This window comes from Piliocolobus tephrosceles, chromosome 14, assembly GCF_002776525.5.
Source record: "Piliocolobus tephrosceles isolate RC106 chromosome 14, ASM277652v3, whole genome shotgun sequence".
Taxonomy (NCBI): Eukaryota; Metazoa; Chordata; class Mammalia; order Primates; family Cercopithecidae; genus Piliocolobus; species Piliocolobus tephrosceles.
Window position 1 is genome coordinate 98,577,858 of NC_045447.1, and position 25,040 is coordinate 98,602,897.

General features: G+C 41.0%; 1 protein-coding gene across 20 annotated transcripts in view; it reads left to right on the forward strand.

The window, feature by feature from the left end:
- The window catches only part of NTRK2 (neurotrophic receptor tyrosine kinase 2), a 366,376-nt gene that overhangs the window by 54,243 nt on the left and 287,093 nt on the right, over window positions 1-25,040 (forward strand). For 17 of the 20 annotated variants that reach the window (XM_031934033.1, XM_031934032.1, XM_023229539.2 and 14 more), the window contains 5 exons: window positions 741-877; window positions 1,449-1,581; window positions 5,183-5,488; window positions 19,545-19,580; window positions 22,632-22,732. In XM_031934033.1, coding sequence (XP_031789893.1) covers window positions 741-877; window positions 1,449-1,581; window positions 5,183-5,488; window positions 19,545-19,580; window positions 22,632-22,732 — 713 coding nt within the window. The remainder of the gene's footprint in view (window positions 1-740; window positions 878-1,448; window positions 1,582-5,182; window positions 5,489-19,544; window positions 19,581-22,631; window positions 22,733-25,040) is intronic. The other 3 variants (XM_023229540.2, XM_031934042.1, XM_031934031.1) reach the window with 2 other exon arrangements.

Below are 25,040 nucleotides of genomic sequence, written 5' to 3' on the forward strand. Positions count from 1 at the left end.
AGTTTCATCTGATAAGTACATTCTCAGAGTCTTTCCAATAAAAAGAACTTTTCACTGAAATGAGTCCATATACCCATTTTCATTATATTCTAAATAAGATAGCAGTTTTACCTATAATATTTAACTATGATTTACGTAACTTTGGAACATTCTAACACTGTAATAGTTCAAACTGCCTGTCTTTGAAAAATGATTTGAAACTACATTTTCTTCAATAGAATGAGTCTTTCAAAATCTGTGTCTGGTAGAGGGTTAGATTTGTGAGAGTTACTTAAAGCAAAAAACAGATTTTTGCAAAAACAACATAGCTGCATCTCACCCTTTTGTGTTCTTGAGCATTAAAAAAAAATGGGGGGTAGGAGACAGAAGGAAATAAAAGACATGATGTCAGTCCATAGGTACAATCTCTGTTTATGTGCAAAAACTGGATTAGTAACTGTAGAACAGAAAAAGAGGTGGAAGACAGTTCTTTATACTAGTGTTCTTAAAATAAAAGGTTATTAGGCAATAATGCTTTAAGAAATATGCATAATTTATTTTGAAATCTATAGCTTTTTTTGATTTATGTTAAATCTATGAAGCTGATCAAAGTGGCACTTTTTCAGATCAACATAAATCAGTCTCAAAAAGCAATTAAAGATTGATTTTTAAAGCATACACAGTTTTCAATTTATTGCTTTTAGTTTGATGCTGCATTTAACTATTTGCATATGCCTCTGTTTACTTTTCTTGTTCCATAGGTTTACCATCTGCAAATTTGGCCGCACCTAACCTCACTGTGGAGGAAGGAAAGTCTATCACGTTATCCTGTAGTGTGGCAGGCGATCCGGTTCCTAATATGTATTGGGATGTTGGTAATCTGGTTTCCAAACATATGGTAAGGCTTGTGTTTGGCTATGTCTTAATAGAGAGACAAGAGTGTTTCAGAATGTGAGAATGTATTAAACCTGGTGATGATCATTTGATGTTTTATAGGGCTACATATAGAAATTTACAAAGAGATTTTGATGTACATTTACTTTCTACTTATTCTTAATTAACAAAGACTAATGCAGGCTTGCATTTTAGTTGTGCATACCTAAGAGAGCGAGGAGTCTTTATATCCCTACTGAGCTCTTTGTATCATCCTGAACAAAGAGAGTGACTTTCCCTGTGGCCTTCTCCCTTGGAGGGAATTCAGGGATCAAGTCAATCCCATGCACTTAGCAACTGAAACCTAGAGAAATAGAATAACTTCTGATTTACTTCTTTGCCTGAGCCTATTTCAGGCAGAGAAGTTTTTCTAATGCTGTATATATATATATATATATATATATATATATATATATATATATAATATTATATTTATATATTTGTTTTTTTCTCTAGTTAGGGGAAGAAACCCCAAATCTTGTCACTTTGGGATCAATCCTAATCAAGGTTATTTTTGTCTGTTAATTCATTTGTAGAATGAAACAAGCCACACACAGGGCTCCTTAAGGATAACTAACATTTCATCTGATGACAGTGGGAAGCAAATCTCTTGTGTGGCAGAAAATCTTGTAGGAGAAGATCAAGATTCTGTCAACCTCACTGTGCATTGTACGTAATCAGACTGGAATGTGTTTTTAATAGCAAATGATCACGGACATACCTGTGTTTGTTGCTGGGGCACTCTGGGTGCTGCTTACATTTGTTAAAAAAGTATATGCAGTGTTTTGTGCATACTCAATTAAGAAACATTATCAACCTCTTTTACTTGTTCAATTTCTGCTTAATAACTCTTGCTCATGCATGATCTTTCTTTTAAGCTTCTTTTTTGATTTTGAGCTTGTCATTTTGTGCCTTCCTCTGTCTTTTTTCTGATAGAATATATTTTGGGCTGGTTGCTCCCTCTTATCAATGTTTTAGCTTAAATTTTCATAAACCAGTTTCTAAAACTTTCTTCCTCTATAAAAGCAATATGATGCTTTAAAGTTATGACACCTGAAGTATTTACTGGCTGTTCACAAATGCCTAATTGTACTGTTGATAAAATAAAACCTCATTCGTTTGATAATCAAGCTTCTGTGAGAAGGTAGGATTAGTCCTACCTAAATTACTGAAAATTATTATCAACTGTAGAAAACTTTTGTTATTATTGTTTTAAATTTCTGTGTACATTGAATCTAAGTTCAAAGATATCCATCTTCTTAATTAAACATAAGTATATTTTTTTTCAGTGTTGTAACTAATTACATTTTGAAATTCCAAATTATGGCTTTTAGCTTGAAAGTGTGTATTTAGTAAAAACTATATAGACACTTCACATCACTGTAAATTCTGAGCTGGCATGGTATAAATTAATGAGGTTTTACTCCATTTGGATTAGAATTTGGATGAGAAAAACATGAAAGTGCATGTGTGTAAGTGTGTGTATGAGTTACACACGTGTAGACCCATGGCCATAGCTGGTATCAATATGCTGCTTAACACCCACTCACAGCACACATTCAGTGTGTGATTGCTGGAGTGAGTGAGTGAAATCATCAGCTGTAATCCTTTATCACTGTCAGTACAACCACCATGCCCAGTGGGTACTAAACTCGTAATTTCTCATCATTTTGACCCCCTCAGAAGCCTGAAGTCAATGTTATCTCCAAACATATGCAACCACTTCCAACTGTATGTCCTTAAATCAGCACCTAACCCAAAATTCATTTGAGCATGGTGGAAGGCATGATGGGCCCTGGGTGTGGGAAACCTGGGCTGGTGGGAGGAAGGTAAGTGTGACCCCTGCCCCACTGTGGTCCTTGTCGTGGTTGGTTTATAGCACAGGTCTACAAGTGTGTGTATCTACACATGCATGGACCTTATTTTGTATAATATATATATATATAGGGTCCCCCCAAATTATATTTAAACTGAATTTTCATAGATGAAATCACATATTCAACCTTTTGTTTTCCAAAGACTATTTTGAGGAGGCCTGTGAGAGATACTTGGTAAAGCAAACAATTAAGCTTTGCCAATTTACGTTTAGTAATATCACATTTCTCAGAGGGAGGGACATTGTTACAACATACATGTGCAGAGTTCGGCTTCGCAGGTGCTCAGTTGAGAGGAATGTCACTGGTAACTGGAAATCTTTCTGTAAATTATGAAAGTGAGTTAGGTTCTTTTATCAGCTTGGTAGTATTTTATCTTCCTAGGTAGTATTGTGGGAGGATTTATCTGAAGAGAAGTAAGGGGGTAATATCATATTACCTGCTTTCTATTAAAAATATCCAAACTTGAGTTTTTTCCTCAGTTTCAGGTTAATATCTGTACAGTCACTAGGCTCTGAAAAATTGACCTGATCTGTCATAGTTTAGACAAAGACCAGAAGCAATAAATTATAAAGAATATTAACAACTGGCCGGGCGCGGTGGCTCACGCCTGTAATCCCAGCACTTTGGTAGGCCGAGGCGGGTGGGTCACTTGAGATCAGGAGTTCAAGACCCGCCTGGGAAACATGGTGAAACCCTGTCTCTACTAGAAATACTAACATTAGCCAGGCGTGATGGCAGGCGCCTGTAATCCCAGCTACTCAGAAGGCTGAGACACGAGAATCGCTTGAACCTGGGAGGCAGAGGTTGCAGTGAGCTGAGATCATGCCATAGCACTCCAGCTTGGGTGACAGAGCGAGACTCTGTCTAAAAAAACAAAAACAAACAACAAAAAATATTAACAACAAAGATAACCAGTGCAGAGACCCCACTCAGATGTTTTGTCTGTTCCCTGGCTACGATGCCTTAGATTTTTTTCTCCTCTTGTTTGATGAACACATACAGTCAAGAAGCAGTGCCTGAAAGGGAAGGGCCACTGGATTAAACATCAGGAGACAAGATTCTTGTTCCAGATCTGCCTTGCTCAGTAACCTTGATGAGTTCACTTAACTTTATTGCACTTTGGTTTCTTCATCTGAAAAAATGACGCTATTAGATCTCAAAGGTCTTTTCCAGTCCTTGATTTTGTAATTACCAAAGTCAGACTACATTAAAATAAATAGATGAAGTATTTTAAATACCCTCACTTAGGATAAGTACTCTGTTTAAAGATTCTACTTGATAATGTTTGTTTCCCCAAAGCATAAAGTGCTTTATATCTAAAATTGAAATAATCCCTACTCTGTCCAGGCTTAAATTGGACCCCAAACATTTAAAGCATCCAAACGTTGGCATCTAGGAGCCTAGCAAAAATGGACAACACTATAATGAAATGTGATACTTTCTTTTTTTTTTTTTTTTTTTTTTTGAGACGGAGTCTTGCTCTGTCGCCCAGGCCGGAGTGCAGTGGCGCAATCTCGGCTCACTGCAAGCTCCGCCTCCCGGTTCCCGCCATTCTCCTACCTCAGCCTCCCGAGTAGCTGGGACTACAGGTTCCCGCCATCTCGCCCGGCTAGTTTTTTGTATTTTTTAGTAGAGACGGGGTTTCACCGTGTAGACCAGGATGGTCTCGATCTCCTGACCTCGTGATCCACCCATCTCGGCCTCCCAAAGTGCTGGGATTACAGGCTTGAGCCACCGCGCCCGGCCGAAATGTGATATTTCAATTTCAAATACTCAATTTCAAATACTCAATTTCAAAGAGTATTTACTATTGACAATCAGTAATGAATATTGATTTATTAAACTTATAATAATTCATCAGCAGCAGTTTATTGCATTAATCAGTTTGATCTGTTTTCGAAGTTATATGAGATCAAGGCTTCAGGTAAAATTTTAAAAGTCGTTTTTGTTATTTGTATTATTTAGGAAAGAAGTTCTATCAAAAAGTATTCATTATTTTATTATTTTGGGTTTTTTTTTTGGTGATGAATCTGTATAATATCAAGATACAGATATTAGAAACCAAAGTCAACTTCAAATGGACTCTTTCCACTCAGAAATCTCTTGGATCTGTTTGGAGCTAGTTTTCGCTTATACTGAATAGATTTGAGAAATGACTGTAATGCATGGGTCTTAAGTAGAACACAGAAAGGAATCTCTCTGAAGCTCTCTGTAGGGAGTTACATCCACCCTGATGATGATACAAAATACTGATGGATTCCAGGGTTTCTGATCATGTGTTTTTCTAAGCCATACAGTGGTTGAGTAAAATTCCCTATCAATGACACAGACATCTCGAGATGGGGAGAATTCTGAGCTTTCTGATGCTATTAACTCTCTCTTTTTCAATTTAGTTGCACCAACTATCACATTTCTCGAATCTCCAACCTCAGACCACCACTGGTGCATTCCATTCACTGTGAAAGGCAACCCCAAACCAGCGCTTCAGTGGTTCTATAACGGGGCAATATTGAATGAGTCCAAATACATCTGTACTAAAATACATGTTACCAATCACACGGAGTACCACGGCTGCCTCCAGCTGGATAATCCCACTCACATGAACAATGGGGACTACACTCTAATAGCCAAGAATGAGTATGGGAAGGATGAGAAACAGATTTCTGCTCACTTCATGGGCTGGCCTGGAATTGACGATGGTGAGTAACTGACGCTTTTGTATGTGGGGAGAAGATAGAGTCTATCATTCAGCTATTGACAAAATCACGTATACAATAAACCATCCCCAAACCCAGTGGCTTAAAACTCCATTATTTAATCTTGTTCATGGATCCATAGGTCAGTGGAGTGGCTTTATTTTGCATGTATTTATTGTGGGAATCAGGGTCATGAGGCAGCAGCTACATAGGAGATGTGCTCACTATGACAAGTGCAGAGTGAAAGAGGACAACTGGAACAATGTGAGGCTTCCTAAGGCCTAGATTCAGGACTGGTTCACTGGACTGTCTCTTCAGCTTATCTGCCATTGGCCAAAGCAAATCACAGGGCCGAAGCCAAGTTAAGGGGCAGGGAGTTATACTCCTCCCAAGAAGGTGACGAGGAAATTAATAATTTTGAATAGTTACCTGATATACGCTGGATTAATAACAACTCTAGAGTGCCCCTTATGAGAAAAGGGTCATTGTTATTATTACCATCATTGTTGCAAGTGTTTAATGAGATTTTGTACCCACAGTGGAAAAACCCATGCAAAACTACAAGCACAGGAACTGTGTTTGGTTGGCTTGTGATGCATTTAAGATTTATTTTCTAGCCTCTTACCTAATTCAAAAAGGAGAATTCTGGTTTCTCATCCATGGATGAGAAATTAGTGTCTTGGACTGTTTTGCTTACCCGGGCCGGGCTGACTGAGCTGAGTGATTCTTTTATTGGCTCCCAAGCTGTTTTTCTAGGAGTGATAATAGAGCCTCTCTGGCCAAAGGCTTGGACTGTGGAAAGGATGGCTAGCATCAGGGGTCTACTCTGGGCACAGCAGGAGCATGTCAGTGTGAGCTTCAGGAACAGTGGGACAAGTGTCATGCATTTGCCTGCTTCAGATGCTGTCCTTCAGTGGAGTGTTCTTACCTGCTCAGTCTCATTGCCCAAATGCTTGCTACCAATGTGATGGCCAAGGCCTGTGTTTGGATGTTGGGAGCTGTACGTGAATAGAATTCCTCACCAGAGTAGCTCTGAGTCAGTCAAAGTCATGCAAAGATGACTTGGCAGAGAGAAGGGAAAATAGAACCCTGGAGACTTGTGAGGCAGAGGCTGCTTGGGCTGCATGTGCCTGTGTGGCTCCCAGGGCCCCGCCACCGGCAAAGGTGGTCCATGCAAAGCCATCTCTGCAAAACGACAAGCAAGAATGCAGTCCTTCTCATTACATGATAAGTTCCTATTATTTGGCCCTTCACTAGACCTCTTTTTAAATGCACGGGCTTCCTTAGTATGTTCAAAATGTGATTTGGAATATATGTTTGATTTACAAACAGCAGCCCTTCAGGAGCACATAAAACAAGCAATATTTGGATGCAATACCCTGACACCCCTGGCTGTTGTTGTCTTTTCCATTAAATCTTCCTCTTAATTGAGAGTTTAGCTGCTTGGCTGTGGTTGCTGTAGTAAATCTCCAGCTTACAGAGTGCAGAAAGTCATGTTTGAGGGAATAACAGCTTCATAGTTAAATCCAGAGACACTGATTTAGGACAGTAGCTTTTTGCTTGTTCTTACATAAACTTTTCACTTCTGAATAATTTTAGATCTGTAGAAAAGTTGCAAAGTTAGTATAGAACGTTCACAGACTTCCCCCACCATTGTTAATGTCTTACATTACTGTGGCACATTTGTCACAAATAAGACACTAGTATTGGTACATTACTAATGACTGAACTTCAGACTTATTTGAATTTCACCAATGGCCCTTTGAAACACTTGGGGGCAAAATCTGATTCAGAGTGAGGGTCTGCAGTTAAAAGCTGTTAGAAGTGATCTGAGTCTTTTGATATCAATGCACAGTACTGTCAGTGTAAAGCCAGTAGCTTCTGTTTTGGGAAGGATTTTCATCTTTCCTTTTGAACATTTCTGTATGATACTGATATGTGGTAGAGCTGAACTCTTCTTACCCATGTGGCTTCATTTTCGTTGATCATTTCTGTTAGTTTTAACTTAGCTTGTGATGGGAAAGAATTGTTTTCTGGTATAAGAGTAACTTGGTGTTTCTCAAACATTCCCTTTAAAAGAAATAATTTTTTGTAAAAATACAACTTAAACTCAATTTTATAAATATGTTTCTTCCCCTCCTTTCTTTCCATCTTCTTGTTCATGAATTTATTAGGTCTTTAAAATATTATTATCTGCTTTTAGAAAAGCCCATTTTTTTGTTCTCTAAGTATTTACTTAAGTGTCAGCTATCAAAGAGTAATAAATGAAAGTGGAAATGAAGGGGACTTGGCCCAGGGTAACAGTGGATATAAATGGCCCTCGTGGGTCATAAACCAGTGTGACCGATTAGAGATTGACCCCACTTGGCTAGGGGAATAGAATTGTTGTGGGTATTTATGAGACTCACAGCCATAGTGCACAATGACCTTTCTTAGAATTCCTTCCTTTCTCATTTAACCTCCTTTAAAACTACAGAAAAATAAACAAATAGCAAAAAAAAAAAAAAAAAAAAAAAAATTCCCTGCTGGTGTGAAGTACATTCCAACTTAAGGACAGCAGGTCAAGTTTGGCTTTATAGTCCATTAATATTTCTACTATTATCATATAGTAATTGATGAAGTGATGAAGTTTAGCTCTCACAAATATTTTTTATAAGAAATTTCAGCCTCTTTCTCCCAGTTGTTTTGGTAAGATCCCACCTTCCCTTTTTTGTATTTGTTATATTGGAAGTTTCCTGGCTTACAAGGAAGCAGGCAGCCTGGGTTCACTGTGAAACTAGTTGCATTTCCATACAGAGCCGGAATTAATGTGACAGTTCTGGTGTCCCTTAGAGGGACCTAAGCACCTCATTCAGCTTAGAGCAGATTTCTGCCCAGGCTCAGTGGCTCATGTCTGTAATCCCAGAACTTTGAGAAACTGAAGTGGGTAGATCACTTGGGCTTAGGAGTTCAAGACCAGCCTGGGCAACATGACAAAACCCCTTCTCTAAAATATTGCAAGAATTAACTGGGTGTGGTGCGTGTGCCTGTAGTCTCAGCTACTCAGGAGGCTGAGGTGAGAGGATTGCTTGAGCCTGGGAGGTGGAGGTTACAGTGAGTCATGATCGTGCCACTGCACTCCAGCGTGGGTGACAGTACCAGATCCTGTCTCAAAAAGAAAACATAAAACGTATTTTTTCAAAAAAGAACAAAGATTTCCCTGGGATGGTCATTTTGCTTAGGAACTTGTTTTTTAAAACAGAGAATAAAGTATACTGAAAGAAACTGAAGCATAAATAAACCAAAAGTCTCTGAAGCAAAATTTGGTGAGCATGGAAGAGGATGGACCAATTGGATGTGATGACAGTCATCATAACCTTTACTCCTGCTTGGGATGCAGATACTAGACGAGGTGGCAGACACCCTGCTCTCCACTTGGAGGAAGGATGGAGAAGTTCCACCCCAAGCCAGTGGCAGCCCAGTCCAAGGGGGTACCAGTCACAGCGTGTGAGGATGTGAGGCAGGCACTAAAAGAGAGCAGCCCAGCAAACCAAGATACCCGTGTAACGTCTCTTGAGAATGTTGGGGGCCTTGCAGACTCTGCCATTTCCCCAGCCAGCAGGCTAATGTGGAAGGACAGGTGCCAGCAGATCTTCAGATGTCAGCAGGACCCCAGACACCAAGCCAGCGCCCTTCCCCATCTGTTAATCACTGGAAACCTGGCTGGTAACCCAGAAAGAGAAAAGACCTTCCCAGACTTCAGATACTAAATTGATCATTTTGGGTCCCACATTTAAGAACTGAACTTAGCTCCAGTTAGTTTGGGATTGTGTTTAAGGCATAAAATGCAAACTTTCAGCTTCAAAGTGAAATCTAGAAAACCATGATGTTTCTCTTCTAGCACACTGAAGAGCACAACTTGTGACAATCAAACTACAGGAGTTTTAAGTTACTTTTGTTTTCCATCATGTCTTTAAAATCCATTCAGTAGGAGAGATCTTCCCTGGCTCCCAGAACAGTAGCTTCCTGCCCCTTGTTGCATATTTGAATTAACTGGGGACTTTTTGTCACTATTTTGTTTGATTATTATTTTTTTTTTTTGAGGCGGAGTCTTGCTCTGTCGCCCAGGCTGGAGTGCAGTGGCGTGATCTCGGCTCACTGCCAGCTCTGCCTCCCGGGTCCACGCCATTCTGATTACATTTTTAAATACACATTCCTGGGGCCTAGCTTTAGCAACTCAGATTCAGTGGCTCTGGGATGAGAGTTGGGCTTTGGCTTTTTTTTGTTGTTGTTTTTAAGGTCCCTAGTGATTCCAGTGAGTAACCAGGAGTGAGCCTCACTGATTGGAGGAAAACTCTGAGCTGTGTAACATTTTTCTGCTTATGATTGAGTGACAAACAATCCCTTGGTTATTTTCAGCTGCAGATAGAATCTCAATTGAGAAATGGCATGTCCCACCTGAGCTAGAAATGAAAACTCTGGATTCGAGCTCATGGCCAGACTCCTGTCCTCCCCAAGTTCAGGCTGGCTGTATGGGGTCAGGGATGGCGTTTGCAGAGGTTTCAGTGCCCCTGCTGCCCAGGTGAAAGGAGGTGGAGAAGGAGATGACAGGGAAGTTTGCTCACTAGTGACTTTGTGCCCTTGGGACCTAGGAATGTTCAAAGCTGATATGCAGACTTTCTTTCCTGGATACACCTTTGTGGGCTCTTGGAGATTTCTCTCTGTATTTCCCATGACATGAACAAATGTACCTCTGCTCCAGCTGGCACAAGCAATTCCTGACTCCAGGAACGTTCTTTGTGTTGTTGGGGTCCCTCAGCAGGACCTAAGACTCCCCACAAAGACTTTCTCCTGTGCTGCCTCTGGACTGCAGGGGGCACTCATAGTCTCTTGTCCTCTGGATGTACAGCTCAAGCCAAATGCCACCTACACCCCACGGCTGCAGGCTTCTTTCACCTTCTCTGGCAAGGGTCAGCCTTGTCCTCTGAGCCATCCATTTGTAGAGAACATACTTCAAGCTCTCGGAGTGGTTCCGTGGAAGCCCCTCGGTGGGGCGGTGTTAGAGCAGCACTTCCCCAAAGAAACTTCTTTATAAATCCTTCCTTGTTCTCTCCTTCCAGGGATCTCTTACACTCTCAAGGTGAATCAGACATTTCCAAGGACATGGATCTAGTTCTCAGTCAGTCAGTTCCTTTGTGATTTCTGCCTCTAAGTGTCTCACATCCACTTTGGTATCAGTTACTGAGGCAGGGAGAGTCTCACTTAACATCCTGTTATACTAGAATCTAGGGATTTTGAACACTGTGCCAGCTGTCTTTGAAGGTGTGAGAAGCAGAGGGTCCTGGGCTACCCCTTGCAGTGAGTTATAACACTTGAGACAACGTAGACCCTACCCCTTAGGAAGGTGGCAGGAGTGAGGTGCAGGACGGTGGGAATAAAACACAGCCCATATAACGGAAGACACACTAGCCACCTGTAAAATAGAAAGGGTAGAGAAACACTTGACCACTTATTCCTGTCCCCTGTTCCTCTTTGAGGTTGCCTTCATCCTGGTTGTAAGAGATCAGCTTCTCATTCCCAGGGATGTTCCTGCTTGATACTAGGCAGGACCCAGTTGAAGGTATGCAGAAATTACAGGCAATAAAGGACAAAGACATCTCTTTAAATCCTCTTTCTCATGGAAGCCAATGAACAGAGACTATCAAATGGAATAGGTGGAGCTTCTAAGATTTTACTTCTAATGAAATAAATTTTCACTTACTCTCAATTCAAATGACTCATTCAGATCTGATGTTTGAACTTGGAATCCTGAGCATAGTTAGCCTCCACTCTCCATGTTATTTAAAGAGCAGCTTTGGTGCAATGGGAAGGGTTTGGGTTTTGAATTCAGATCTGATTCAGTCACAGGTATGAGTTTCATCCTCCATGATCTATGTGGCTTTGAGCAATTTTCTTAACACCTCGGAGTGTGAAGTGTGACTTTCCTTCTCCATAAAGTGTAGGGTTCTAGCCCCAAGTAGAGGGCATCTCTGTGCCTACCTAAGGAGCGACTAACATTGAGCACCTCCCTGACATGTGTCAGCCCCAGCTTAGAAGGTTGCCGCCTTGAGGCTGAGCATATCTGAAGTGTCTGATGCAGTGCTTGACACATGACAGGCAGGTGCTCAGTGTTATTTATCCTCTTCTTAGGTAGGCTTTGAGAATATGATAAAGGAGGTGAACATTCCCCACCTCCCTTTGTGTTCATGCCCTGTAGCCATTAGGGAGAAACTTTCTACCCAGAAATGCTTTTATCTCATCCTAACTTTGCCCTTCCTCATTCAGAAGCATGGGCTTATCCAGAAAAAGGACCTTGAGACTCCTATCATTTTACTACCTTAGCTTTCTAGACTTGGCCCTTGATATGATTTGTCTATGTCCCCACCCAAATCTCATCTTGAATTGTAGCTCCCATGATTTCCACGTGTGGTGGGAGGAACCTAATGGGAGGTAATTGAATCATGGGGCGAATTTTTCCTGTGCTGTTCTCGTGACAGTAAATAAGTCTTACGGAATCTGATGGTTTGATAAAGGGAAGTTCCCCTGCACACACTCTTTCTTGCCTACTGCCATGTAAGACATGTCTTGCTTCCCCTTTACTTTCTGCCATGATTGTGAGGCTTCCCCAGCCATATGGAACTATGAGTCAATTTAACCTCTTTCCTTTATAAATTACCCAGTCCTGGGTATGTCTTTATCAGCAGCATACAAACAAGCTAATACAGCCCTTTAAGGAGAAAATTAAGTCAAAAATTTGACCCACCTTTCAGAGGGTGGTCAGTCTTAGATATCTCTTTCTGCTGTCTAAGCTCTTTCCCCCATCTCCTTTTCATTTGGAATGTGGCCCAGAAATGTGCCGTTGGGGACAAAACCAATCTCCTGTCCTTTCTCCTTTTTTGTGGCTATGGTCAAAGATACCCTGACTCCAATATTGGGGTACCTAGCTATTACTTTGTGTTTCGTTGAAAAAATTGTCATTTTTTGCTGGGTGCAGTGACTCACACTTGTAATCCCAGCATTTTGGGACACCGAGGCTTGAGGATCCCCTGAGGCCGGGAGTTCTAGGCCAGTCTGGGCAACAAAGTGAGACCCTGTGTCTACAAAAAATACAAAGAAATAAAAATAAAAATTATCATCCTTCATGCTCACTGAGACCTTTTGACTCTGGTAAAACTTCTCAGTGAGTTGTAAATCAGGGCTTCTCGAACTTTAATGCACATACCAGACTCCTGGGGACCCTGTTAACATGAAGATTATGATTCAATGGATTTGAAAATGAGCCTAAATACTGTATTTCTAACAAGCCCCCCGATGATGCCAGTACTGCTGGTCCATGAATCATGCTTTGCATAGTGAGGATGCCCTGCAGAAGCCAGAGGGGCCACTGGAAGAACTGGTCAGGCATCCGTCAAGATGACCTCACTGACTTTCCTTGAGGATATCAAATAGTAATAACAATACAAATATAGAATAAATGGTGCACAGAGATGCCCTCTAATTGGTTTTGGCATAAAGTCGGATGAATTCAATATGTGGCTTAAGAAGGATAGGGAGAGGCTGGGCATGGTAATCCCAGCACTTTGGGAGACCAGGGCGGGCAGATCATGAGGTCAGGAGATTGAGACCATCCTGGCTAACATGGTGAAACCCTGTCTCTACTAAAAATACAAAAAAATTAGCTGGACATAGTGGCGGGCAACTGTAGTCCTAGCTACTCGGGAGACTGAGGCAGGAGAATGGCATGAACCCGGGAGGCGGAGCTTGCAGTGAGCCGAGATCGCACCATTGCATTCCAGCCTGGGCGACAGAGCCAGACTCTGTTTCAAAAAAAAAAAGAAGGCTAGGGAGAATGAATTAAAAAGTGGAGACAGTAGTTGCAGGCACGCAGACACACACAGGGTGGGGTTATCTGAGGATTCTTCAAAAGTTCTCATGTATCCTATTTAGCTTAACAGCCAAAAAGAAAGACTTGTCTAAGATGAAATTGATCCACTATATGTCAGTCATTGAAATTCAATCCTACATATAAAAATCCCTTCATGAACTAGAAAGTGTACATGGAGAGTGAGTGGAGATTAGAAGTGATGAAGGTTTCTTTTTGAGTAGAATTTGAGGCAGAAATTCATGGCAGAGAGATCACTTATGATTTGTTGTGAGGAAGAAACCTGGAGCCTTTGTTAGCATTTTCTGATCAGATAGCCCAAGTGGCAAGAATTTTGAAGGCCAGATAGTCCCATAAATGTGCACAGCATGTTGATGCAAAGTAGATTCTGTTCAGAATCATTACCCAGGTGATTTAACCCTTTGGCTTGGAACAAACCTAACCAGAGCACCAGATGATAAAATACCCTCGTGTTAAAGCTTACCATTCTTTAGGCAGCGCTTAAAGAGTGTCTCTATGGCCCACTCATTCAGGAAGAATGTCACAGCTCAAGAATGCCCATTCACACAAGCAGTGGGAGTCAGTGACTTGCGCTTCCTAATTCGGGAACTCCTGTCTCCTATGCAAGATGCGCGTCAGGAACAAACTATAAATATTGGAAGAGCTTTTCACACAGCTTCTCCTTCTGCACTGTTTTATCGAAAGATTCATGACGTCTGGATGAACTAGAGCTCTCTGTGGCACTTAGAATGCCCCACACAGGTGGATTTAGATTTGGTGTACTTAGTCTAAAGAACGAGGGGAGAGGAAATTTCTCCAAATGTTATGCATTAAATAAAGCTCTCCTGGCTTTTTACTGTTTGTTCCTTCGGTCTTTTGTCAGGACCTGTTTCTTGTCCTGGAGGTGAAGGAGAGAAAGTTATGTCTGCTTTTCTGCCTTAAATAACTGAGAAGAGAACGATTTGGCCATAGATTCAGAATAATGATAATTAAGATTTATACTTAAATAGCTTCTTATGCCTCAGGAGTACTAACGTTAGTTAATTATGCTTCCCAAAGCTCCTGAGGAATTGCCAGAGCCAATGCTATTATCCTCTCCTGTCTTATAGAAGACTCCATTGTTACAGAAAAAGTGGAGACTCCCAGTGCTGTGTAGCAAATGAGTGGTTCAGCCAGAAAGGAAACCCACATATGGCAATGCCAATTTCAGGTGCTGAGTTCAGCCTGCCTTTCTGAAAGAGAAGAGGAGAAGAACCTGAAAATCAAAAGGCTGATCCCCCCATGAGTGAGAAAACACTGTCGGCAAAGCAAGGACAGTTTACTTGAATAGAACAAATCTTTTGTAATTGCCTTATCATATGGAATGCTTTGAAATATTTTTTTTCAGGATCACATGATCACATTAAATAGAGTCTGCAAATAGAATGGATAAAAAATCTTTTCTTTTCTCTCTCTCTCTCTTTTTGGTAGAGCATGAGAGGGAGACTACAAGTTTAAAGGAAGGAAACAGATGTGTCTTCCTGGCCTGCCCATTATTTTTTATCTTGTTAGCGGAGTGGAAAATGAACCCTACTGTCAGGCTACCTCTCTTCCCACAATTTTTTTTTTTTACCCTACAAACGTGTTTTTCCTTTAACTGTAGAGTCTTAACAGTTGAAATGTCATAAAGATGTTTTCTCTCTCATCAAGATTTACATAAAGTCATAAGATTATTCATGACTATAAGTGAGTTTAGAAGACGGAAATAAAATGGCCCTATTTTAGGTTATTTTGCATGGAATTAGGAGGATGGTGCAGTGCTTGGGTTTGATGCTGTTGGGGAAAGAACAAAGTGATTCCATCTTTGATGTGTGGAAGCCCAAATGCCCTCAGGGCTCATCTGCCTCTTGGAGGTGCAGACCTCACTGGCTCCCTGGGAAGCTTTGTCAGGAGTGCGGCTGTGGCTGTGATACAGTCACTATCGTTCTTTTATTATTTTTTTCAACTTGTACTTTAGAATCAGGGGGTGCATGTGCAGGTTTGTTATGTGGGTCTATTATGTGATGCTGAGGATGGGGATGTGACTGAACCTGTTACCCAGGGAGTGAGCATGGTATCCAATAGGCAGTTTTTCAGCCATCCCCCCATCCATCTCTTTCCACCTTCAGTGGTCCCACTTGGGGCACTTCAGGCTGCACCGTGCACTGGCTACTCCCTTCTGGTAATTCTTGACAGCATTCCTTAGGTCAAGAACAAAGTAAAGGTGAATATGGCACCTTAGGATGCTCAACGTATTCTTCAGAAAACAGGATTTGACCATCAGATGTGCACACATTGGTACTTGGCCTTCAACCTCTTTCAGCAGGGGAGGAGTTGCACCTTTTACACCCCAGTGAGCTGTGGGGGTCAGACAGTCTGCTGCTTATTTGGAACTCCAGTAGGTTGAATAGAGTTCCTGGATTTCAATATGTTATTCCACCATCTCCCAACATGAAGCTTTAAGGCTTGATGCTACCTCTTGCTACCTAAATCTGAGATTTCTGATTTGATGAGCACTACTAGGACAGCACTCAAGGAATCATAATAACCCTTTCAAAACCCCACTTTCAGGGCACAGCTCAAGTCAGATGCAGCTTCTTTGTCTTTCATTAATTCTCTTTTCCTCGGATTTTTTTTCTCATAGCTGGTGTTTGTCTTTCCTCAGTGACCTTTTGGTCCTGAATATCCCCAACAGGGCTTCCTAACTTTAGCATATAACAGTGTGCAACAGTATGTAATGAAGGAACCATTTAGAAATTAGACTTAAAAATGGCAAGACATTTTCAACATCTGACCATTGCCAGAAGTCTAAAAAGAAAGTGATATATTTTTTCTGTCAGCATTTAAAATGATGGTAATAATTACCTTACTGTTAGAGTGTAAATATCATGGGAGGTTTTGCTAAACTAGGAAGTTGCTGGAAGCAAAATACTTGATGAGCTGGGGTCAGCTGGAGTAATGTGACCCTCGCTTTTCATAAACATTAGGTCTGTGCATCCTCTCATGTTCCAGTCTAACTAAACCTTTGTATAGTGAAAGGTGTTCATTTGTTGTGGTGAGTAGACTTTTGTCAGACGTAGTGCAGTATGCTTGGGAGAAATAAAAGCAACTCTGTTATAGTTCATCTCACATTGTCTTTTTGCGAGTTTCATAATCTTACACTAAATATGGCTATTACGGATAAAAGTAAAATGACAGTACTTGTCATACATCTGGGAGGATGAAGTTAGGAAAAAATAGTGCTTTTCACAAAGTTTAGATACGGTTTTGCTGGTGAACTTAGCAGGAAAGGCACGCGCTGATATGAGTCATAAGTCTGGATGGACACTGACCTATTTTTTATTAAATAAAATAAAATAACTAAGTTATTTATTTATTTTTGAGTCAGAGTCTCACTTTGTTGCCCAGGCTGGAGCGCAGTGGTGTGATCTCAGCTCACTGCAACCACCGTCTCCCAGGTTCAAGCGATTCTCATGCCTCAGCCTCCAGAATAGCTGGGACTACAGGCGTGCGCGCCATGCTTCGCTAATTTTTGTATTTTTAGTGGAGATGATGTTTTCCCACGTTGCCCGGGCTGGTCTTGAACTCCTGAGCTAAGGTGATCTGCCTACCTCGGCCTCCCAAAATGTTGGGATTACAGGTGTGAGTCACTGCACTCTGCCCTGGCCTATTTTTTAGATTATGGGCTAACGTCTTTATTTACGATTAGACCCCAAATTCCATTTTTCCATACCTAACATTTGTTACAGTGAATAGATGTGATGTTCTTGGATCTTCCTAGGGGCTTTGTGTGGCTATTGTGTTTGGAGGTTCCTGTTCTGCAACGTGGCAGATTAATCCTGTATGTCATTCATAGTCTCTGAGGCTGTTTAAATGTGTGGCTGAGATAAATCTGCCTCTGAATCCTCAGGCTTTCCACTTTCTCATGGAGCTGTAGGTGTAAAAGCGATGGTGACCACAGGCCCTTCTCTCACATGTGTGAGGGTCCATAGGGGCCTGAGAACAAATCAGTGGCCAACTCCTCCCAGGATAAGCAGTGAAAGCCCCACAATCAGAAAAAGCCCTCAGTCCTGGGCGGATGGAAAGAATTTGGCTGGGAGTGTCTCCATTTTAAAACTTGTAAGGAATCCTCTTCATTCCTGGCAGTCTGGGATGGTTGGCCCCCCTACTGCAAATGAAGACCCACATACTTATATCCAAATATTTAAAAATTATGAACCAAATCAGAGAATGTGAATTGTGACACAGAGTAGGTTCCACCTTCCTGCAAGACAAATATATAGTGATGATGACGTGGAAGGCTGGACTTCAAGTTGAAAATCTCAGATCGTGTTGAAAGGCACATTGGGAAGAGGGGTGAGTGAAATCTTCTAAAATAATGGATTACTGAGCAGTCTGAAGACTGACTTGCTCTCTTGGGCTTGTAGAATCTTTTCTGCAGCAGGGGTAGTACATTCCCATGGTGAGGGGGACACCATTTGGTCTAGGGCTTTTATAAAGGGAGAGGACTTCAGAGGATAACTGAGTCCTCTGCAAGTGACATCAGGAGGGCAGCCACTGGGACTTCTTTCTGCCACTTTATTCATTGAGTTAGCCCTCAAACTTCAGGACAGCTTTCAAGACTCTTCTCAGAGTGTTATAGCAGCTATAAGCAACCCTGACAAGACATAGTCACATATGGTAACTCAAAATGAGTTTGAAATTGTGTTTGGGATAATAAAACTCTTTGAGATATGATTGAAATTTACTGGAATCAATGACTTTGCATACATTGATACAGTGCCATCACATGTGGCTGCACAGGGTGTGCACTGCACAATTTCCCATCACATGTGACTGCACAGGTGCACAGGGTGTGCACTGCACAATGTTGAGTGGTGCTATTCACATGGACTACAATATGAAAGGCGCTCCCTAGAGTTGTGCAAAGCATACACCATATAGCAGTATGCAGCATCCCTGGATGGAAGTACACAGCCATTCATTTCATTTCATTTTTTTTCCCTGCTAAAATAGATATTTTTCTAGTTGAAATGCGTTAACATTCTAATTTGAACACTGGGGCCACTTTTATTTGGTTCTTCATTTAGACTAACCTTGATTATTCGCTGGGGAATGCATGAACAGAAAATTGGCTCATTTCACTTTACTTTAATGGCATTTTCCTGCTAAGGGTTCAGAAGTGAAATGAAAACTGAGTAAGCTTTATGGTTTACAAGTTTTACTGTTTCACATGGCAAGTGAGGACTAAAAGCATAGGAAATAGCTTTGGAAATTCATTTTGCAATCACTTAAATGTTAAAACAAAATTTAATTTTATTTCCAAGTAGACTTTCATGTAGAGACCCAGTTAGCTCTGATTGGAGAATAAGTAGCAAATGTTTTTGTTACCAGTTCTTGTTGATGCTGAGTTAAAAAAATGTTTTGGCAAATCTCATAGGAATACCTTAAAGCAGAATATTCTGATCATCCTGGTGACTTTAGAGCCATCCCCCAAAATTAAATTGATAACTTTTACATTTCTCTCTGACATACCATTTTTTATAGCTTCTTATACATCCATGATTTCAATAGAGGAAGTACATTTTATTTTTCTTGGTTGTGTTAGGGCATAAGCCTTAGAAACTCCCCTGAAGATAAGGTGGAGAATAAAATTGTGCTTTAGATAGCATTATGCAGGGCAGTTAATAATATGCTCCTGAATGCAAATGGCCCTGCTACGCACTTGACAGTAACCCTCAAACCATCAGAGAATAACAAAAGTGGTATGAAAATTATGTGCCTCTGGAATAAAAATACCAAAACTGCAATAAAAATAGTCGATCGTATAATAGGAACAATGCCAAAAAAAGAAAAATGGTAATAATTCATCGATTGCTGAAGTTTTTTCAAAGCAATTTGTGATTTTTTTGTGATTTCTTTTCTTTTTTGGAGGGATGAAAGTGGGAGAACTGGGGAGGGGGAACGGAGTTAACGTGGAACAACTCAAGAACTTCAAGTTTTGTATACCTGTCCTGTAAAAGCAGTCTATTAAATTGCGAAACCTCAATGTATGTTTAGCTGATTTTAGTTGGCATAGATTAGTAATTTTTTGATTCCAAAATGCATACTTACAGATCTTTGCTCTGTTTTGCCTTTTAGGTGCAAACCCAAATTATCCTGATGTAATTTATGAAGGTAGCTATCATGTTTTCTACTTTGTATTTCTTTTTCAAAATGTGTGTGTATAATGAAATGAATCAACTGAAAGAAGACTCTTCTAAGCTCAGTTAAATATACACTTTAAGCATGACATAGGCCAAAATAGTATTTCAAAAATCATTCAATATTGATGGCCGTTTTCCCTTGACATTTATAGTGCCTGTAAATAGCACTTTCTCTCTCATACCCTGTTCTTGGAAGTAGTAAATCCATTCCGTTGGCTGTAACAGACATCACATTTCCTTAATTGGGAACTAATTACCTGTTTAAAAGCCATGGCTATCAAGAAAAGGGAGGTATATTAGTTTCTGGCTATGACAGTAAAGCCAATTCAAAATGATGTTTCTTGTATAATGAAGGTGTTTGACTCACAGACAGGAACCTCAAAGGTAGGGCTTGATTTAGGGTTGGTTAAAGCAGCAGCTCCACCACATCGTCAGGGACCCAAGTTCCCTTCATGCTACACTCTTTTGCCCACCATGCCAGCTTCACTGAAGGCTGGCCCCCTTACGGTTACAAGAGAGTGTCGCGGGGGAGTTGCTGCCATTCACATGGATGGGAGACAGGGAAGCGCTCCTGAAGGCATCCTCGAGGAAAGAGAACTTCCCAAGAGACAAGAGTCAAGCCCTCTTTGTATCCAATTCAAGACCCGATTGGATTATAGTCCATTCTTGCCCTTATTACTGATAAGAGGGATGGATTATCCCTTCAGTGACTAAATTCACCCCCAGACTTTAAGTCAGCTTCCCCAAAGGTGAATAGGCCTAACCCCTTGAAAAAAAAAATGGGATTCTCTCAGGAATGTGGAAGGAAAGAAACCAAAGTCCCCTATATTAGCTTTTTTTTTTCTTTTTTTTTTTTTTTTTTTTTTTTTGTGATGGAGCCTCACTTTATTGCCCAGGCTGGAGTCCAGTGGCACAATCTCTGCTCACTGCAACCTCCACCTCCCGAGTTCAAGTGATTCTTCTGCCTCAGCCTCCTGAGTAGCTGGGATTACAAGCACATGCCACCACACTCGGCTGATTCTTATATTTTTAGTTAAGACTGGGTTTTACCATGTTGGTCAGGCTTGTCTTGAACTCCTGACCTCAGATTATTCACCCACCTTAGCCTCCCAAAGTGCTGGGATTGCCAGCGTGAGCCACTACACTGGGCCTATATTAGCTTTTGATGGAATATCGCGTCTCTCCTTTGCTGTTTTGATGGAATGCCAAGGATGTTTTCCTTGGTGTGAAAACCCGTATTTAACAAGATTTCCAAGCCAGAAAGCCACTGTTTGGGGAAGTGGAAGGCTACATTTCAAGACTTGGCTTGAAATTTAGGAACAATTAAAAGATTGATTAAAACATTATATTTATATATTTTTCTGTAAAATACTCTGTTCTTTAATTTTATATTTATATATAGATTGATATTTTATTTTTTCTATAAAATGAGCCTGTCTGTATGTTTATTATATGCGTGTGTATTTAACCTGAGCTAATTTTAACTTGGAGAATAATATTGTCTTTACCTGCTTGTGCATGTTAAGACATATTTCTTCCAAGCTGTGGTTTGGTTGATTTTTTGCATATGATTTGTGTGTTGTTTTGTTTGTATTTGTCTTGATACAGTTTAAAGGAAGAATCTCTCAAATTGTTTCACAGAGAAATACGTTTGTATTATCGTTTTACATCTTAAAATTACATTTTTGACCCTTTCCCAGTTAATTTGAGACTTTAAAAATGTCATCTTCCTGTTAGCCTCAGATCCCACTTTGGACCTTTGGGCCAAAATGTCATGATTTTAAACTATAGACACTTAAATGATTTAAATTTTGTAGATGTAGTTGGTTATAACATGAAGAGGGGAAACTAACCAAATAAAGGATATCCATTAGTGTTCAAAATTAGTAAGCTTTAAGATATTCAAAAGGAAAATGGTGAGAATGTGGTTTTGGCATTAAGAATGAAACAGCAAACACATAGAAAATAGATTTTTTTTCCTGTTATTTTTTATTCACAAAGGAATGCTTTGCTAATAAAAATACAAGTTAAATTGGTTGCCCCGAGGCCAGCATGATGATTCTACCTGGAGAAGTTCAGCTGGGGCTGCATTAACGAGGTGGCCTCTTCAGGATGGAAATTGAAGGCAGTGTACCTATTTAGCATTAAGATACAAACATTATAAACCTCATTGTTTGCAATGAGTTTGCCAAGACTTTCCTGAGTCCTTTTATATGTGGTATTGCTAATAAAAACCTTGACAACCCCTGAAAAAAAGCCATTATTTCTGTCCTGACCCATGTAGACTAAAATCGATCCAGAAGGCAGCAACTGCATTTGCGACTTGGTGAAACGAGAACAGAGCGTTCACAATTCTAAGTATTGTGCGGGTCTACCTTTTAATCATTCTGAAACTGAAATATTGGCAATTCAGAACTGTTCAAAAAAGTTTACGTGTGGACCCAAGTTTCATACTGATGCTTGTTCCACATCTCCTCTTACGTCTCTGCCCTTTGTGCAAATAAGTTGCACCTGCCCTGGAAATCACTGTTGCTCATTTCAAGTCTGGGGTCACACGTGAGCTCTGCCATCTTCTTACCTTCATCTAGTCATGTAACTTTCCTCCGCTGACATTCTTCAGCAGTAAAACTGGCAGTTATGCTCTGTCTCCGAAGACCTTTCCAGGTCCATACATCTATGACACATAGACCATCGATTCCCTGTCGTACTTGCTTTAAATATGCCATCCATAAAGGGGTATATGCTTATGTGCAAAGAAAAATCCCTGAACCAGGTTTAGGGCTGACCAACAAGACAATGATGTAAAGGTCTGGATTGCATGAAATGTGGGCATTGTGCAGTCTCAGCACTGCCATGGATTGAACTCAGCAGCCTGGTCACGTCCCTCCACAGCCAGGCTGTCGGGGGTTTGGGATCTGTGTGATTTGTCTTGCTTCGTTCTGGCTCTTACTGTGGCCTTGTGTTTGTTGGCAGCTTAGTGACAACTTCATGTTCTTTCTCTTTCCCCCTTTTCCCACTTAAGATTATGGAACTGCAGCGAATGACATCGGGGACACCACAAACAGAAGTAATGAAATCCCTTCCACAGACGTCACTGATAAAACCGGTCGGGAGCATCTCTCGGTGAGTGGATTAAATAGGTGTCTGAACTGGTTCTGAGCATTTTGGATGCCTCCATGTTAGAGGAATGTAGCTGCTTCAATAAGACATTTTTATTGTTCAGATGTAAATAGGGTGTTAAAGGTTGGAGGAATTAATAAAAGGCTTAAAAAAAGGGATAAAGGTGTTATACGGCCTTTGACTGATTTGCTGCTTTTGTACGCCACTTTTAGTTGTTAGTGGTTTCTATTTCAATTATCTGTGCTTTAGAAGGGTATCACTAGAAGAGCAAGAACCCAGCTGTATCATTCATGGACAACACCTTCATACCCGTTTCCTTACATTGTTAATATAATTTTGACTGCTCACTAGATGTAAGGAATCCAGTAGCTTCTGAAAGGGACTGGCAGTGGAGGGGATATAATAATATCAACAAAATTAAGATCAGCCATTTAGAATTCATCAGAGACCCTAGAGGTGAATATTAGCACCTCAAATACAAACAGAAGCAGAGCAATGCAGTACAAGAGATAGAAGTGGAGAAGCAGATGTTTTGTTCCTTTGTTCCTGAGCTGGGACACTCAGAGGAGCCTTTGTGGGGCAAGTGACTTTTTGCATGGCCTGTGCAGGAGGGTTGGGATTTTGACATGCAGGAATGGAAGGGAAGGGCATTGAGGGCATGTGAACAGGAGCTTGTAGGTGGAGAAATATCATGAAGGTGCTTGATTGGAGGGTAAGGCGTGTGCAGGACAGCAGGGTTGGAGATATAGATTGTGGCCAGGTTGTAGGTCTTGACACAGTCTCAGGTGTGTAGATTTATGGCGCAGTGAAGAGCCATTGAAGAGGGAAGTTGCATGATCCCAGGGGTCTATGGTCAGTTGCTTTGTCCAAACCCAACAGCTTTCTCCAGTTGTTTCTTTTCCTCACTGTCACATGCACACAGCGCTTCCTGTGAGCTCTGCCTCCTTATAAATTCCAAATCTTTCCGTATCTCTTCACCTCCACTGCCATGGTCACAGGCTAACCCAGGGGCTGGCAAACTATGACCCATGGGCCAAGTGCAGCTCACCACCTGTTTTTGTATGGTTTGCAGGCTAAGAATGGTTTCTACCTTCTAAGTGGTTTAAAACAACAAAAAAGAATGATATTTCATAACACGTGGAAGTTTTGTGAAATTCAAATTTTATTGTCCGTGAACAGAGTGACTGGAACACAGTCACTTGTGTTCATTTACGTACTGTCTGTGGCTGCTCTCATGCTCCGATGGGGGTGGAGTAGTGGCAGCAGAGACCGTATGGCCTGCAAAGTGGAAAATATTTACTTCTGGACCTTTACAAAGAAAGTTTGCCTCAGTTGTTCTTTCCTGCATGACCACGCAGCCTCGTAACACGTCTCCCTCTCCCACCCTTGGGTTTTCTGGTCTTTTCCCACACAGCCCCCTGAGTGATCTTTGTAAAGTGCAGATCAGATCACTTTTTTGTTGTTGTTGTAATTCTCAGAGCCCTCTCACTGCAATTGCAATAAAACTTTTCATATGAAAGCCACACTCTTCATGGTGGCTTATATGAGCCCTGGGTGACCTCATCCTTCCCGAGCTCTGACTTCATCTCCCACACTCTTCTCACTGCTTGCCACCTGCCTTTTTCATGCTCTCTCCAGTGCTCCAGTCCTGCTCTTCATATTTGTGACTCCCCCTCCCAGGCATTTGCTTTCTGATGGCCATCGTGTGGCTTCAGCTAGGTGGCCAGCAGGCAGTCATTGCCCCCTTCCATTTGCTTCTGGGCAGTTATCATTGCCTGGAATGACCCCATTTATTTGTTTGTTTAATGTATTTTTCTCTTCTCTAGATTCTTTAGTAAGACTCTTAGTAGGGACAACCTGGTCAGTGTTTTTCACAGCTGTCTCCTTAAGCCCTGAGAATACTAGCTGAAACCTAGTGGGCAAACAGTACATTTTGCAGACTGGCTAGACTTGCAGTGAACAGTATAGGACAGAGGGATTGCAAGTGGGGTGATCCATTAGGGGTATGATAGAGCAATAAAGACATTTGATATATACTTGAAGCAAGGCCACAAGAGTGGAAATGGGAGGTGCATAAACAGATGCAGTGCAACTGCAATTTTATGCATATCTAGTACAGAGGTATGCATACATGCACATGCACACACATATATACACAAACACACACACTTCCATAGATGACTATATGCATTACATTGAAATAGCAAGAACAAATACCATAGTAAGTCAACTGGGGAATGGTGTCTGCTTCCTGCCTTAGGTAGTCATTTTAGTTTTTAATTATCATACCAATCCACTTAATATTTCTTGG